The sequence below is a fragment of the Bubalus bubalis genome, chromosome 8 (assembly GCF_019923935.1).
Source record: "Bubalus bubalis isolate 160015118507 breed Murrah chromosome 8, NDDB_SH_1, whole genome shotgun sequence".
NCBI lineage: Eukaryota > Metazoa > Chordata > Mammalia > Artiodactyla > Bovidae > Bubalus > Bubalus bubalis.
The window spans coordinates 65,497,066-65,515,674 of record NC_059164.1 but is presented as its reverse complement, the minus strand read 5'-3'; the positions used below and the strand labels follow the sequence as shown (position 1 = coordinate 65,515,674).

The following is an 18,609-nucleotide window of genomic DNA, read 5'->3' as shown; positions in this document are numbered from 1 at the left end:
TGAGCAGTAGGCTTGGCTTTGAAGATGACTTGGTACAGCCCCTCCATCAATCTGTTTGGAGCCTGGGATCTCTTCTCAAGCATAATGTTTTCAAATATTTTTTTGGCTTTGCCTCCAAATGAGAACATTTTACATTGTGAACCAGCATCTATGCTGGTACACATTTATACATACACACCCACATCTGAAATTAGATTATGAAATATCTCATAGTGTGCACACAGCATTCTGGTGTTCTACTCCATTTCATTCTTTAAATAATGCTAGTTACAACCTACCTAACCAAGGTCTCTGTCCTCCAGGGGAACCCGGCTCTGGCCCCTGCCAGGCTTTCCATGTTGGTCTGAGCCTCACACTCTGCTGGGATGTCTCAGGCCAGGCCTGGGGCAGAGAGCAAATTCCAGAGCTCTTGGGGGTCTGGGTTCAAGGACACAGGGGCCCTCTGTTCTCAACTCGGTTACATCAGTACTGAGGCAGTCAGGGCCCTTTCTGTTACTAGTGGGACACACATTCCCTCACCCCCTTGAATGTACTCCAGGCCCAGTCCTACCTGTGGCGGAAGAGGGTGGAGGCTGCATGTGTCCCGTGGGAGGCACGAGAAACGCAATGGGGCACAACATTGCAGTAAGGCAAGCCATGGGCTTTCCTTCTGCTGGCATAAGCGAGTCCTCAGAAGAGAAACAGGAAGTTGGAAAAGAGTACATTCAGCTCAAATACAGCCTGGAAGCCCAGAGAGGAAAAGAAGATGCTTCCGACTCCAGGCCATCTCTCAGTGGGAATCAGTTCTCAGTCTGTCTGCCCCTGTACAATCTAGGACAGGGGGGACTGCAGAAGAGTCCTGACTATGAAGTCACAGCCTTGAACTTCAGCTTCTCCTCTTAGGTGTGACCTGGGTCTGGGCCTCAGTTTCTACATCTGTGAAATGGAAACAGTACTACCTACTTTCCAACAATCTGTAAAGATGAGAAATAAATGCACATTGCCTTACATTGTGCATAGCACATAGTCAGTGGTGCTAAGTAAATAATCACTGTTGTTACCACCACAAAAAGTGGTAGATCAGTCTTACCAAATCTCCATTATGCCAGTGTTCTTCTGTAATGCCTCTGCCAGCTGGGCAATCCCCTTGGCTGTGATCTGGTTCTGGATAAGCCTGAAAGAAACACATACCTTTTGTATCAAGTTATACTGGATGAACTCTGTCCACGTCATTAGGGGGTTGGAAGGGTATGATGGAATGAGAGACAGGGTCAGGAAGAACTGAATCCATTTAACTTTCAGTCTAGCAAAGATTGTCTAGATCAGACTCATGAGAATAAACGACATGTTTTAAAATGTTTAACTTTTCTGATGGGCAGAAGACCTAAAGAGGCATTTCTCCAAAGAAGACATACATATGGCCAACAGGCACATGAAAAGTCGCTAATTATTGGAGAGGTGAAAATCAAAGCCACAATGAGGTACCACTTCATACCAGTCAGAATGGCCATCATTAAAAAGTCTAACAACAATGCATACTGGAGGGGATTTGAAGAAAAGGGGATCCTCCTACACTGTTGGTGGGAATGAAAATTTGTGCAGCCACTATTGAAATCGGTATGGAGGTTCCTTAAAAAAACTAAAAAATAGAGTTGCCATAAGACCCAACAATCGCACTCCTGGGCATATATCCAGATAAAACTATAACTTAAAAAGATATATGTGCTCCTATGTTCATACAGCACTATATACACTAGCCAACACAGGGAAACAACCTAAATAGCCATGAGATGATACAGAAGATGTGGTATATACACACACACACACACACACATATATATACATTGAACTATTGCTCAGCCATTAAGAAGAATATCATACTAAGCAGAGAAGGACAAATACCGTATATAGCACTTAGCGGAATCTAAAATATTACACAAATGAACCTATCTACAAAATAAAAAGACTGCACAACAAATATAGAGAACAGACTTCGTGGCTGGCAATGAGGAGGAAGGGTGTGGAGGGAAGGACTGGGGACTTGGGATTCGTAGATGCAAATTATCATGTACAGGATGGTAAACAACAAGGTCCTACTATAACAGGGAAACTACAGTCACAATCCTGTGATAAACCATAATGGAAAAGAATATGAAAAACAACATGCAGGGAGCTTCCCTGGCAGTCCAGTGAGGTAAGACTTTGCCTCCCAGTGAAGGGGATGCAGGTTGGATCCCCGGTTGGGGAGCTACAAATCCAAATGCCAAAAACCCAGAACATAAACAAGAGAAGCAATATTATAACAAATTCAGTAAAGACTTAATTTTTTAAAAATATATAACTGAGTTACTGTGCTGTACAGCAGAAATTAAACATTGTATTAATATATAAATTATACATCAATAAATTTTTTTAATTTCTGTATATTTTTAGCATAATCTGTATATTCACATGTAGGTACTTTTACTACATGAACATATATATGCATGTGTGCTTGACACTTTTCATTGTTTGGAGACTACCAGTCTGAACAACAAATTCTAAGGAACGTATCTGGGAACAGGCAGTCTGATATCTCCTTCCAGGTGGCTGGAGAAAGGCAAAGCAGCTTTTAAAGTTAAGTATTTTTCAAGAGCTAGGCTTTCTCTTCTTTGGGGGGGGAAAAGGCTTCCAAAATGGTGCCATGTCCTATCCAACATCTGAGAGGGAGGGAGGGGAAACTATTCATGAGTCCCAGTGGAAAAGCATCCATATTGGGGCCTCTAGGAGTATACCCCATTATGGTGGGTAACAGTGACTCAATGAAACGAAGGTTTCAGATAGAGCTGAGAAGCCTGAACAATTCCTGAATTGCTCCCCTGGGAGGCTGTGCTTCTAGCCCACCCAGGAAAAAAATGCAGCACAAGTCAGTGATATGTCTACGTTGTTTTTTTTTTTAATCATCACAGGTTCACTCCTCTCCTCTGGCTTTTTGTAGATAAAGGCTGCAAATGCACTTGACCTTTAGAAATTTTGGGCACTGATCCAAGAAGGCAGCTACATGAGGAAGATGAAGGCCTGTATTACCATGACTGATGAGATTTCAGAAATTAAGCCAATCCCTTCCAAGGAAGCAGTATAGCATGGTTAAAAGCTCTCCTCATATACAATTACACCTACTCCCCACCTTCCAGCTATAGATCCTTGAAGAAGCTCTCTGTTCTTCAGCTGCCTGACCTATAACATGAGAATAACTAAGAGAACCCCACAACCCTGAGTGTGTGAGTTTCAATAGGCGGATGGGTATGAAGTAGTTCTCAGTCTCTATCATGGTGCCCAATGCAAGTTCTTGTCACCATTCCTGCCCAAGCACACAGGAACAGGCAGCCATGCTGTAGCCAGGACCCAGTGACTGTTGCCACATCTCCCACAGACTGGGGCCCCGGGTCTTGGTGCAGAGGTGGTAACCTTCTGGTAAGCATGACCACAGTGTGACTTGGACTTTTTGCAAAAGGAGCAAAAATAGAACCTGGAAGTGGGCACCGAGTTCTGCATTTAGTTAAATTCCGCTATTTCCTAATGATCCCTTCCATGGTTGCAACCACTGGCACCACCTACGCCTTGCTGGAGGTAGGCTGAGCTGCCTGCAGCCTAGACCTGGCAAGAGGCTGGGTAGGAGGAGAGGTTAAAAAGCCTGGCAGTGCTCAGGCCCACTGGCTACCTTCACCCTGGGCCAGTGTGGTCTGTGCTCGCACCGAGTGAAGACTCACTCTCTAGCCCTCTCCTAACTGTGTTCTCCCTGGAGAGGCTGGCCTGACACCTAGGGAAGGGCATAAAAGAAAGTCTACAGGTCAGAAAGAAAAGGAAAAAAAAAAAAAAAAAACAGATGTAAAAGTAACACACTGGGCCTATATATATATATATATATATATATATATATATTTAGAAACTGACATGATGATCTAAAATTCATGTGGAAATGCAAGGGACCCGGAATAGTCAAAACAATATTAAGAAGAACAAAGTTGGAAACACACACTTCCTGGTTTCAAAAACTTATTACAAAGTTACAATAAGCAAGACAGTATGGTCCTGGCATAAGGATAAGCATATGGCTCAACCAGAATAGAAAGTCCAGAAATAAACTTACACATTTATGGTCAACTGATTTGACAGAAGTGTTAGGGCCATTCAAAAGGGAAGAGTCTTCAACATGTACTTGCACAACTGATTATCTAGATGCAATAAAATAAAGCTGGACCCCAAATCTCATACCATACACAGAAACAAACTCCAAATGGATCAAGGACCTAAATGTAAGAGCAAAACTGTAACACTTAAAGGAAATCTTTGTGACCTTGGATTAGGCAATGATTCTTAGTAAGACACCTAAAGCACAAGCAACTAAAGAAAAAATAAATTGGACTTCATCAAAATTGAAAACTTTGGTGCTTCAAAGGTCACTGTGAAGAAACTGAAAAGAAATATTTGCAAAATTGAAAAACTCTACAGAGAGGAGGAAATATTTGCAAATCATCTATCTAGTAAATGTCTCGTACCTAGAATATTTAAAGAATCCTAACAACTCAGTGGCAACCCACTCCAGTACTCTTGCCTGGAAAATCCCATGGACGGAGGAGCCTGGTAGGCTGCAGTCCATGGTGTCGCTAAGAGTCAGGCACGACTGAGCGATTTCACTTTCACATATTGGAGAAAGAAATGGCAACCCACTCCAGTATTCTTGCCTGGAGAATCCCAGGGACAGAGGAGCCTAGTGGGCTGCCGTCTATGGGGTCACACAGAGTCGGACACGACTGAATCGACTTAGCAGCAGCAGCAGCAACTCAGCAATTAAAAGGCACATAACCCAACTTAAGGCTTCCCAGGAGGCACTAGTGGTAAAGAACCCACCTGCCAAAGCAGGAGACGTAAAAGACAAGAGTTTGATCCCTGGGTGGGGAAGATCCCCTGGAGGAGGGCTCAGCAATCCATTCCGTATTCTTGCCTGAAGAATCCCCATCAACAGAGGAGCCTGGTGGGCTCAGCAGAGAGTCGGACACGACTGAAGCAATTTACCACAGCACAACCCAATTTACAAATGAACAAAGAATGTGGAGCCAGTTCTCCAAAGAAGATATACAAATGGCCAATATGCACATGAAAAGACACCCAACATTGTTAGTGTCAGGGAAATGCAAATCAAAACCATGATGAGACAGCACTTCATTATCCCCTAGGATAGTATGACCCCAGAAGACCTGTGTTGGTGAGGATGTGAAGAAATGGTGACCCTCGTACATGACTGCTGAGAATGTAAATAGCATAATCACTTTGGAAAACAGTTTATCAGTTAACAAAATAACCATATAACCCTGAAATTCTATTCCTAAGTATATACCCAAAAGAAAACATATGGTTACACAAACATGCACGAATGTTCACAGTAGCATTATTCATAACAGTCATAAAGTAGAAACAATCCAACTGTCCACCAACTGATGAATGAACAAAACTTAGACTATCCATACAGTGGAATATTTAGCCATAAAAAGCAATGGAGTGCCGATACATGCCACAGCATAGATGAAGCTTGAAAACTTATGCTACTGAAATAACACAGAAACAAAAGGCCCCATATCATACGACTGCATCTCTATGAAATGCCCAGAAAAGGCAAATCCACAGAGACTGAAAATAAGATTAGTAGATGCTAAATCCCACAGACAGAGGAGCCTGTTGGGCTATGATGGTCCATTGAGTCACAAAGTCGGATACGACTGAGGTGACTTAGCACACATGCAGGAACCAAGGGAGAAGAAGAATGGGGAGTGGTTGCTTAATGCATACAAGTTTTGGGGCAATAGGGGAGGTGGTTAGATAAAATGTTCTAGAGTTAGAGAGTAGTGTGGCTGCACAACCTATAAATATGCTAAAAATCACTGAATTGTATACTTCAAAAGAGTGACTTTTATGGTATGTTAATTTTATGTCAAAGTTGTTTTTTTTTTTTTTAAAGCACAGTGTTGAAATCTGAATTACCATAAATGTTTCAATGTCTGGTTGACTTTCAACATCTCTGCAAAGCTCTCTGCCACTTCATCATCAAGTTCATTTTTGGTGAGCCTGTAAGAAAAAGGAAGAGTGGACTCAGGGCAGTCAGTCCTACCTGGTATCCTTCCTTCATTGTGTTCCTGGCCCAGGAGTCTCCAGCTTATGCTGCTAATCACTTGCTGAGAACTCAGCAAACAGCCAGGCTCCAAACCCAGCCTCTGAGCCCCAAAGACAATAAATGGAGGTTCATTTCTAGTGCAAATCCTTCACCCAAGCTCCTACTTCTTGGCCCTGCTGTTGTCGGGGAGCCCATACTCCCCTCCATCCTTGCTAAGCTCTTGGATTTCACAGAAGACAGGGGCCCATAGAAAGCAAGGGACCAATGCTTGCTTCTCTGGTCTCCTGCAGCCTTTAAGATCCCTTGAACATCACAGACAGTCTGTTACTAAATTCAGTCTGATGAAGACCTAGAAAAGCCTGCCAAATGCATGTTAAAATGTGATCATCACTTTGCCAGTTATGAAGGACCCAAGTTCTGTGACTGAAAGTTCCAGTAGTCTCTCAGTTGTTCTTAAAAGCAGAAAGTGCCCTGGGTAAAGCACAGAGGGCAAGATGCTTCTGGTGGTAAAGAGGATTAAACCCTGTTGTCCCAATGGATGAAAGGATAAATAAAGGAAGGAGAATAAAATAGAAAAAAATTTAAAAATCATTCCTTGAAGGGCAATTTGGTAGTGTCTATCCAATTTTTTTGCATTCCAGTCCCCTATAATGAAAAGGACATCTTTTTTGGGTGTTAGTTCTAAAAGGTCTTGGATGTTTTCATAGAACAGTTCAACTTCAGCTTCTTCAGCGTTACTGGTTGGGGCATCGACTTGGATTACTGTGATATTGAATGGTTTGCCTTAGAAATGAACAGAGATTCATTCTGTCATTTTTAAGAGTGCATCCAAGGAAAGACTAGAGATCTCTTCAAGAAAATTAGATATATGAAGGGAACATTTCATGCAAAGATGGGCTCGATAAAGGACAGAAATGGTATGGACCTAACAGAAGCAGAAGATATTGAGAAGAGGTGGCAAGAATACACAGAAGTACTATACAAAAAAGACCTTCACGACCCAGATAATCACGATGGTGTGATCACTCACCTAGAGCCAGACATCCTGGAATGTGAAGTCAAGTGTGCCTTAGAAAGCATCAGTACGAACAAAGCTAGTGGAGGTGATGGAATTCCAGTTGAGCTATTTCAAATCCTGGAAGTTGATGCTGTGAAAGTGCTGCACTCAGTATGCCAGGAAATTTGGAAAACTCAGCAGTGGCCACAGGACTGGAAAAGGTCAGTTTTCATTCCAATCCCAAAGTAAGGCAATGCCAAAGAATGCTCAAACTACCGCACCAATTGCACTCATCTCACACGCTAGTAAAGTAATGCTCAAAATTCTCCAAGCCAGGCTTCAGCAATACATGAACCGTGAACTTCCAGATGTTCAAGCTGGTTTTAGAAAAGGCAGAGGAACCAGAGATCAAATTGCCAACATCTGCTGGATCATCAAAAAAGCAAGAGAGTTCCAGAAAAACATCTATTTCTGCTTTATTGACTATGCCAAAGCCTTTGACTGTGTGGATCACAATAAACTGTGGAAAACTCTGAAAGAGATGGGAATACCAGAGCACGTGACCTGCCTCTTGAGAAACCAGTATGCAGGTCAGGAAGCAACAGTTAGAACTGGACGTGGAACAACAGACTGGTTCCAAATAGGAAAAGGAGTATGTCAAGGCTGTATATTGTCACCCTGCTTATTTAACTTCTATGCAGAGTACATCATGAGAAACTCTGGGCTGGAAGAAGCACAAGCTGGAATCAAGATTGCCAGGAGAAATATCAATCACCTCAGATATGCAGAGGACACCACTCTTATGGCAGAAAGTGAAGAGGAACTAAAAAGCCTCTTGATGAAAGTGAAAGAGGAGAGTGAAAAAGTTGGCTTAAAGCTCAACATTCAGAAAACGAAGATCATGGCATCCGGTCCCATCACTTCATGGGAAATAGATGGGAAAACAGTGGAAACAGTGTCAGACTTTATTTTTTTGGGCTCCAAAATCACTGCAGATGGTGATTGCAGCCATGAAATTTTTAAAAGACGCTTACTCCTTGGAAGGAAAGTTATGACCAACCTAGATAGCATATTCAAAAGCAGAGACATTACTTTGCCAACAAAGGTTCATCTAGTCAAGGCTATGGTTTTTCCTGTGGTCATGTATGGATGTGAAAGTTGGGACTGTGAAGAAAGCTGAGCGCTGAAGAATTGATGCTTTTGAACTGTGGTGTTGAGAGTCCCTTGGACTCTTGAGAGTCCCTTGGACTGCAGGGAGATCCAACCAGTACATTCTAAAGGAGATCAGTCCTGGGTGTTCTTTGGAAGGAATGATGCTAAAGCTGAAACTCCAGTACTTTGGCCACCTCATGAGAAGAGTTGACTCATTGGAAAAGACTCTGATGCTGAGAGGGATTGGGGGCAAGAGGAGAAGGGGACGACAGAGGATGAGATGGATGGATGGCATCACTGACTCGATGGACATGAGCTTGGGTGAACTCCGGGAGTTGGTGATGGACAGGGAGGCCTGGCGTGCTGCAGTTCATGGGGTCGCAAACAGTTGGACATGACTGAGCGACTGAACTGAACGGGTCCAAATTTTAAATGTGTTTCACTTTGGACCAATAATTAGACTTCTAGAAATTGACCTTATGGTGTGCAAAGACATTACACACAGGTTTCTATACATGCAGTATTGATTGTAGTCTTTTTTGGTCATAATGTAAGATGTGAACAAATTTCAGTATCAGTAGAGGCAACTGGAAAAATAAGTTGTGAGTGTGCAGCCTTTAGAGAGACTGAGGTAGGAGGAAGAATGAGGCTGAAGAGCATAGCACTTAAGACACTCTGAGTCAGATAAGCCAGCTGGGAATTGCTTACTAGCAGGGTGACCACAGCAGGTGGTTGAACTTCTCTGGGCCTGAGTTTTCCCATCAGTAAATGTTAACAGTAATGGTACAACCCTCCTTGCATGGTTGTGAGAATGAGTTACTGTACGAAAAAGACTGAGAACAATGCATGATGTATTTATGGTCAGTACTCAAGAGATTCTGGGGATTGACATTATCCACCTAGAGCTGTGAGTCTCAACTGGGGTGAGTTTCCATCCAGAGACACTTGCCAATCAATGTCTGGAGACAATTTTGATTGTCACAATTAGGGGTCACTACAGAGTATCTAATGGGCAAAGACCAGGGATTCTGCTGAATATCTTACAATGCACAGGACAGCCTCTCAACAAAAAAGAAATATCTGGACCAAAATGTCAAAACAGTGTTGAGACTGAGAAACCCCAACATAAAAGGACATATAAAATATGTACAATATATGGCTGAGATGTTTTTTAAGCCACTTGCTAAATTCTATTTTGTAAGAAAAGGGATATTTATTTGAATATACATTCAAATGCTAGAAATAGAAGATTATATTTAGGAAACATGAAAGGGGAGGTACTTTCACTTCCTACTTTCCAGACTTCAGTGTCATATTTTTTTTCTCAGAAAGTATGTTTTTTACTTTTCAAAATCTTTTAAGAGATTTTTTGAAGAGAAAAGGGAAATGAGCTTACTGGGCAGCAGGTCTAGTGTCGGAATTCTCACAATGACATTTACGTTAACTAATTTAGTCAATATCTCATGAGGAGGATATGGAGACATGTAATATAACTTCCTCACCTGGAAGGAATTTATGATACAGGCAAGTAAATAAAATACAGTAAAAGAAAAATATGGTAAATGGCCAAAAAAAGAAGAACCAAAAAAAAAAAAAAAAAAAGAGCACTTTCAGAAGGTAACATTAATTAATTAGTGGCCCTGGAATGCAGAGAGGAGTTAGGACAGGTGAGCGGGAGCATGAAGGTCAACTCCGGATGTGACTAGCTGGGGAAGGAGGAGGCTGCATGGGAGAAACACAATGTAAGAGGAAGAAGGGAGAACACTGAAACAAGTATGCGAAAGTTTGACCCTTCAAGGCTTATCTGGGGGTGTTCCAGAGATATCCTGACAGTTAGAATGGCTGGCCTTCTGATTTACCTGAGGCCTGCAGTGGCCAAGAAAGCTAAGGTCTCAAACTCAGGCTCCGAGGGCCCATTCCACCCATTCTGTATTTGTCTGTGCTTCTGGGAATGACTATCATCTTCTCCAGGAGGAAATTAAATTATAAACCTTCCTTTGAGGAAAGGCCTAGAGCCTTTTCAATTTTCAGGCTTCCCTGGTGACTCAGATGGTAAAAAAATCTGCCTGCAATGTGGGAGATGTGGGTTTGATCCTGGATTGGGAAGATGCCCTGGGGGAGGGCATGGCAACCCACTCCAGTATTCTTGCCTGGAAAATCCCATAGTCAGAGGAGCCTGGTGGACTACAGCCCACGGGGTCGCAAAGAGTTGGACATGACTGAGCAATTAAGCACAGCACAGAGCCTTCTCAATTCAAAGGCAGCCTTTCAGTTAAGATTCTAGGCTGTGCACAGTCTTTGGAAAAATCCCCAAGACCTAACCTTCCAAAATAACTGGTTATTACCAGAATATTCTCAGAGATGCATTCTGCTGCAGGGCCCATGCGAGGCTCTTTCCTCCTTCTGTAGAGATGCCGTTGAATGCAAGACTAGGAAGGAAAAACATTTGGAGGAGGTTATTAAAAACATGTCTACATTTGCCTTTGGCCTGGTAGCTCAGATGGTAAAGAACTTGCCTGAAATGTGGGAGAACCAGGTTTGATACCTGGGTGGAGAAGATCCCCTGGAGGAAGGCATGGCAACCCACTCCAATTTTCTTGCCTGGAGAATTCCATAGACAGAGGAGCCTGGCAGACTACAGTCTATGGGGTCACAAAGAGTCGGACGCAACTGAGAGCCTAACACACTCAGTGACTAAAGCATCTGGAAAGACTTGCCAGGAGGTGGCCCCTGCCTGGGCTGACTCAAAGCAAGAAGCAGAAGTGCTCAGCTGTGCCAGCAGCCGCTCGAGTTTGTTGCTTCAGAGCCCAGGTTCAGACCATGAGGACAGGCCAGAAGGGAAATGAAACATGGGCCAGATCTGGTCACAATGCCCACAGCGGGCTGAAGAGGCTTGGCCAGCTCTGCTTTGGATGCTGACACCTACAGGCACACATCAGTGAGGCCTAGGGAACTCTCTGTTCTCATAAGGAAGGAACTCTGCTACTTCCCCTACCATAGGAGACTCTCTGTAATTGACAGCAAGAACACAGGCAACCAAGAGACACCCAGGTCTCAGGGCTTCAGCCAGAGGTTTAAAGGAGGGCCGGGAAGGACCAAGTCTGTTTACGGAGATGAAAGGTCCCCTCTTGTCCCAGCACCATCCTGAGAATGAAGAAGGGGCAGAAATAAGCTGCCCAGTGTCCCTTTCGGTTTTATTTGGACTGAAGAATTCCTCCCCAACCCCCAAGGGGCACATGCAGACTGCCAAGGGGCTGGCAGTGTCCCATGTCTGATATGATGGGTGTGTGCACATGTCACATTACGGAGCTGAAAACTTAACCATGATGTACCTTACTGTATGCCTATCTTCTATGTCAATACAAATGTTCTGGAAAAAGTAGAACCACACACACAAATACCTTCCCTGTTAGGAATGCCAGCCACCCTCTTCCCCTTGGTTCCTCCCCTGGTAAAACAAGAGGTGCACTGAGTGACCAGGTTGGCCCTGAAGACACTGGGTCTCAGAAAGCAGCAGTTACCTCAGGTTGGTCAAGCTGGGGTGGTTCCTCAGAGCCTCTGCGAAGGCCTTTGCTCCTTCATCACCAATTTGATTGCCCCACATCCTGAGGACAGAGGTGAGACAGTAAAAGTTACCTCATGCTCATCCCCTTATTTTCTGCTCGTGGCCACAGGAGATGGCGTGTAATCTCAACAGGCAGATGTCTCTGCTCCATCTCTGGAGCTGTGGCCTGGAGATGAATCCCTCCACCAGCCCCTTAGTGAGCTGCTCTGGAGGAACAAAACCAGTAGAAGCCTTGTGAACATAAGTCAGACACAATTAGAAACCAATTCTGACCCCTGAGTTTTTGGAGAGCTGTCAGTCAGAGCCTAAGCTCACGACCGTCCCTGAAATGTCACAGGATATACAGGTTGACAAGAGCTTGAAAGGAAGGCCTGGGGAGGTGCCAGGTCCCAATATCCATTTGACCCTGAGCAGCAGAGACACATGTTCCTGAAAGCATAGTCAGTCTTGCATAAAGCAAATATCAAGAAACACACTGAGAAACTTAATCAGCAATTTTCCTGGTATATAGAGAGGACATCAAACCATGCTGTTCAGATTGTTGTAGATTGGGTGGGGAGTTGCAATGACAAACTGTATTCCCTTCCCCACAGCAGAAAACCTTAAGAGGATCTGGCTAAATCAAGGGTCTGTATGGCAAGACATTGGGTTCCCAACCTGGCCCTGCCCCCTACCACCTATGCGTGCTTGGGTGGTGTGTAGTCTCTTAGGTCTTAGTCTCCTCGTCTGAAAGCAGGAATAAGAAGAGCATTTCCTCATAGAGTTGTGAGAATGAAGTGAGTTAATATATGCAAAGCCACTCAGAACAGTGCTGAGCCTATATGAGTCAGCAATTTCTAAAAGGCTGAGGGTCACTCTCTACAGAAAGCAAGTCTGCTGGGCCCACCACAACACAACCAAAGCTGCCTCAGCCACATGCTCTCACCAGGCAAGTAGCCTGCTGATGTCTCTGGCAGTATGGCTTGTAAAACCCCAGAATGAGAGTTTTCAGCATTTTGCATAAAAAGTGTGTGAATATAACTGCAAAAGATCAAACTTTTAATAAAGTGGGAAACTATGCATGACATGAGATTGAGTGAAGAAAGAGAGTAAAATTCTATACTGATAGTTTGACGTCTACAATATTAAAACAGTATATATATAGAGAGAGAGATCAAGAAAGCTTAACTGACATCTAGGTTGATAATTATTTTTGAGAAGATGATCTCTATTAAACTTTTCATATTTTCCATATAATATTTTCCATATTTTACAAATAAAACTATTTATGTTTCTTTTAAAATCAGGGGAAAATTGTAACTATGAAAAGCTTTAGTCTCCTGAATCAAAACCATAATGAGGTATCACCTCACACCTATATGAATGGTTACTATCAAAACACCAGGAAATAACAAGTGTTGGTGAGGATGTGGAGAAATTGGAACCCTTATGCACTGTTAGTAGGAATGTAAAATGCTACAGGTGCTATAGAAAGCAATATGGTGGTTCCTCAGAAAGTAAAAACAGAATTGCCATGTGGTCTAGCAATTCCACTTCTGAGTATATACCCAGAAGAATTGAAATCAGAGCTTCAAAGAGATATATGTACACCCATGTCAATAGCAGCATTATTCAAAAGAGCTAAAAGGTAGAAATAACCCAAGTGTCCATTGACAGATTAATGGATAAACAAAATGTGGTATGTGCATAGAATGGAGTATTATACAGCCTTTAAAAAGTAAAGTCTGATACATGCTACAACATGGATAAACCTCGAGAACCTAATGCTAAGTAAAAGAAGCCAGTCACAAAAGGACAAATACTGTATGACGCCACTTACGTGACTACCTACAGTAGCTGAATGCACAGGGACAGACAGTGGAAAGGTGGTTGCCAAGGGCTGTACATACTACACATACTGTAGGTATGACTACCTACAGTAGCTGAATGCACAGGGACAGACAGTAGGAAGGTGGTTGCCAAGGGCTGAGGGGAGGGCAGAATGGGGAATTACTGTTTCATGGGTATAGGGTTTCTGTTTTACAAGATAAAGAGAGTTCTGGAAATGGATAATGATGATGGTTGCATGACTATATGAATATACTTAATTTTAAGTGTATCAAACTGTACACTTAAAATGGTTAAGATGGTAAATTTTATGTTACATGTATTTTCAATAAAAAATTGAATTAAAAAAGCCTCCAGAGAGGGGAGGCAGAGACAAGATGGTGGACTAGAAGGATGTGAACTCACCTCTTCTTACAAAAACACCAAAATCACAACTAAGTGCTGAACAACTATCAGCAAAAAATGGTAGAACCTACCAAAGAAGATATCCTACATCCAAGGAGGCCACAGCAAGGCAGTATGAGGGGCATACTCAGGATAAAATCAAATTCCATACCTCCCGAGTGAGTGACCCACAAACTGGAAACTTGTATCACAGAAGTTCTCCCACAAAAGTGAAAGTTCTGAGCCCCATATCAGGCTCCCCAGGCCGGGGGTCTGGCAACAGGAGGAGGAGGTCCCACAGAATCTGCCTTTGAAAGCCAGTGGGGTTTGATCACAAGAATTCCACAGAACTGGGGGAAACAGAAACTCTACTCTTGGAGGGCACATGCACCAACCCAGGGGAAAAGCAGTCACCTCATAAGAGCCTAGGCCAGACCTACCTGCTCATATTGGAGAGTCTCCTGCAAAGGCAGGGTGTCTGTGGCTTGCTGTGGGGACAAAGACACTGATGATGGTAGTGCTTGGGAGTACTCACTGGCATGAGCCTTCCTGGAGGCCACCATTTTTCCACCAAAATCTGGCCCCACATGATAGCCTGAAGGCTCTAGTGCTGGGTCACCCTGGGTCCACCAACCAACAAGGTGGGAACACAGCCCCACCCTTAGCAGAAAGGCTGCCTAAAGTCTTCCTGACCATACTGCCTGCTGCCAAGTCGCTTCAGTCGTGTCCAACTCTGTGCGACCCCATGGACTGCAGCCTACCAGGCTCCTCCATCCATGGGATTTGCCAGGCAAGAGTACTGGAGTGGGGTGCCATTGCCTTCTCCCCCTGACCATACAGCTGCCCACTAAACACACCCCCCAATACAGCTCTGCCTACCACAGGGACAAGACCCAGCTCTACCCACCAGTGGATGGGAACTAGTCTCACCCTCCAGGAAGCCTGCACAAGCCTCTCAGACAGCTTCATCCATGAGGGGGCAGACAGCAGAAGCAAAAGGGACTATAACTCTGCAGCCTGTGGAATAGAAACTGCAGTCACAGAAAGTTAGACAAAATGAAGACCGCCACAAAACAGAATGAAGAAAAAAGGATGAGAAGAAATGAGGACAGTCCAAGAGACCTCTGGGATAACATAAAATGCAACAACATTTGCATTGTGGGGGTCCCAGAAGGAGGCGAGACAGAGAAAGGACATATTTGAAGAGATAATAGCTGAAAATTTCCCTAATACAGGGAAGGAAATAGTCACCCAGAGATTCTCAGCAGAATCTTTGTAGGCCAGAAGGGATTGGAATGATATATTTAAGGTGATGAGTGGGAAGAACCTACAACCAAGAATGCTCTACCCAGCAAGGCTCTCGTCCACATTTGATGGAGAAATCAAAAGCTTTACAGACAAGCAGAAGCTAAGAGAATTCATCATCACTAAAGCAGCTCTATGACAAATGCTAAAGGAACTTCTCTAGGTGGGGAAAAAAAGGCCACACTAGAAATAAGAAAATCACGAATGGAAAAGCTTACCAGTATAATCAAACATATATAAAGGTAGGATATCATCCACACACAAATATGACCTCAAAACCAGCAACCATGAGGAGAATATAAATGCAGAATACTGGAAATGCATTTGAAATTAAGAGATCAGAAGCTTAAAACAATCTCGTTTATATACAGACTGCTGTATCAAAACCTCATGGTAATGACAGAAAATCTACAATCGATACATACACAGAAAAAGAAAGAGGGATCCAAACACAACACTACACTCAGTCATCAGGTCACAAGAGAACAAAAGAGGAAGTAAAAAGACCTACAAAAACAAATTCCAAAACATAAACAAAATGGCAATAAAAATATATATGCTGATAATTACCTTAAATGTGAATGGATTAAGTGCCCCAACCAAAAGACACAGACTGGCTAAATGGGGTACAAGACACACACACACACACACACACACACATACACACAGTCTACAATGGACTGATTTTAGATCTAGGACACATACAGACTGAAAGTGAGGGGATGGAAAAAGGTATTCCATGCAAATACAAATCGAAAGAAAGCTGGAGTAGCAATACTCCTATCAGACAAAACAGACTTTAAAAACTGTTACAAGAAACAAAGAAGGACACTGCATAACGATCGAGGGATCAATTTAAGAAAATGTAACAACTGTAAATATATATGTACCCAAAATAAAATATAGGAGCACCACAATATATAAGGCAAATACTAACAGCCAGAAAAGGATAAATCAACAGTACCACAATAATGGTGAAAGTGAAAGTGGCTCAGTCGTGTCCAACTCTTTGCGACTCCATGGATTGTCCATGGAATTCTCTAGGCCAGAATACTGGAGTGGGTAGCCTTTCCCTTCTCCAGGGGATCTTCCTGACCCAGGAATCGAACCAGGGTCTCCTGCATTGCAGGCGGATTCTTTACCAATACCCCACTTACATCAATGGACAGATCATCCAGAAAGAAAATAAGGAAACATAGGCCTTAAATGACACTATTAGACCAGATGGACTTAATTTATAGAGCATTCCATCCAAAAGCAGCAGGATACACATTCTTCTCAAGTGCACATGGAACATTCTCCAGGACTGATAACATGCTGGGTCATAAAGCAAGCCTCAGTAAATTTAAGAAAACTGAAATCTTGTCAAGCATCTTTTCCAACCACAACACTATGAGATTAGAAATCACCTGAAGAAAAGAACTGTAAGAAACACAGAATGTGGAGGCTTGTTGGGGGCCGGCGTGAGGCACTCCGCCCATGGCAAAGGTCATGAGGAAGGAGGCTCGACATACGCAAAGGCGGGATCGAGCCTCAGGAGTCCCCCTGGAAATCCTCGAGCATCTACCCCCATAACCAGAGCCTGCCTACTTTACTACTTTGTGCTCTCACCTACACCTCTGACTTTACGGGGGGCTGTCCCCCACCACCTCTTTCGGAGAAGGAGTTAACTTAGAGCTCCAGTTAATAATAATTCCTGGGTGTGATAGGAATGTTTCAACCTACAAACTCCTCTGAAGTTTCTCTAGTCTGCCTGACAGGCTTGTCCGGCCACATGTGATTGCTCACAGCCTCCCAACCGTGAGAGGCACGAGATGCTTTAAACCTTCTAAAAACAGGTTCTTTAGAAAAGTTAGAAAGCTATTAGTATAAGTATAATGGGCTGATTAGAAATTGTATTGGTGAAGGGTTTTTTTCATTTGTTGAGCCAATGTTTGTTGCTAAGTCTCCATATCCCCTGCCTTTACACACATTAATGAATATATAAAAGAAATAAGTATTAACCTTTGATATAAATCACATTAGACCTTAGGCTAAGTAAATTCTTTCCTTAACTAAAACCCACTACACCCTCACCCTATAGGAATGTAACTTTATTTGGGTGGCGTCTGTTTTAAGAATAATCACCCCTGGAGAAATAAGTGTCCTGGTTGACTGACCGCTGTCACAAGGAGAGGGTCGTAAATTGTCAGCAGGCCCCCTGGCCAGAAGATGATGTAACACCCCTAAGACCTCTGTATACATTTGTATGAAGCACCTGACTTTGATAAAAGTCAGGACTGCTGACCCCGCGTGACTTTTGCATAACATCTCAGTGTATAAAAGTAGACCATGGAAAATAAAGAATTGGGATCAGTTCCTCGAAAGACTGGTCTCCCCATGTCTCTCTCTCACTCTGGCTGAGTCTCCATCTGGAGCGCGGAACCCACCATGCTTACTAATTATGCCTGGGCTTCTAAGATCCGACCGGGGAGGCCTCAGTGTCTCCTCTCCTTCGGGAGAACGGAAGGACGCCTGTGGCCTACGTAAGTGGTGCAAGCTTCTTGTCTTGAAGTTTTATTGGTCCCCCGCGTAAACCAAGCTACTCAGCCTCTTTTCTCCACTGAATTTTCCTACTGAGCTATCCTCATTCTATTACTCTTTATATCTTTGATGAATAAATAATTAAATAGGTCGCCGACACCGTCCCCGCTTCGAATACCCTGGATCAGCTGGGGCTGGACCCCGGCAGAGGCTAAACAATATGCTGGGCTTTCCAGGTGGCTCAGTGATAAAGAACCCGCCTGCCAATGCAAGACACATGGGTTTGATCCCTGGGTTGGGAAGATCCCCTGGAGAAGTAAATGGCAACCCACTCCAGTATTCTTGCCTGTGAAATCCCATATATAGAGAAGCCTGGTGGGCTACAGTCCACGGGGAAGCAAAAGAGCTGGACACAACTTAGAGACTAAACAACGACAAACAACAGGCTACTAAGAAAACAATGGATCACTGAAGAAATCAAAGAGGAAATTAAAAAAATACCTAGAGACAAATGAAAACAAAAAGCACAGCAATCGAAAACCTGTGGAAAGCAGCAAAAGTCGTTCTAAGAAGGAAGTTTATAGCAATATAATCTTACCTCAGGAAATTAGAAAAATCTCAAACAAACAACCTAAACTTACACCTAAAGCAATCAGAAAGAACAAACAAAGCCCAAAGTTAGTAGGAAAAAAATCACAAAGATCAGAGCAGAAATAAATTAAACAAAGA

At 43.2% G+C, this 18,609-nt stretch overlaps 1 protein-coding gene across 6 annotated transcripts in view; it reads right to left on the bottom strand.

The window, feature by feature from the left end:
• NOD1 (nucleotide binding oligomerization domain containing 1) overlaps window positions 1-18,609 on the bottom strand; it is a 93,680-nt gene that overhangs the window by 7,503 nt on the left and 67,568 nt on the right. For 4 of the 6 annotated variants that reach the window (XM_025291241.2, XM_025291243.2, XM_006055657.3 and 1 more), the window contains 4 exons: window positions 11,798-11,881; window positions 10,622-10,705; window positions 5,998-6,081; window positions 1,070-1,153 (listed from right to left, as the gene is read on the bottom strand). In XM_025291241.2, coding sequence (XP_025147026.2) covers window positions 1,070-1,153; window positions 5,998-6,081; window positions 10,622-10,705; window positions 11,798-11,881 — 336 coding nt within the window. Of the gene's footprint in view, window positions 1-811; window positions 954-1,069; window positions 1,154-5,997; window positions 6,082-10,621; window positions 10,706-11,797; window positions 11,882-18,609 lie in introns of those variants that run through there. The other 2 variants (XM_044946694.1, XM_044946696.1) reach the window with 2 other exon arrangements.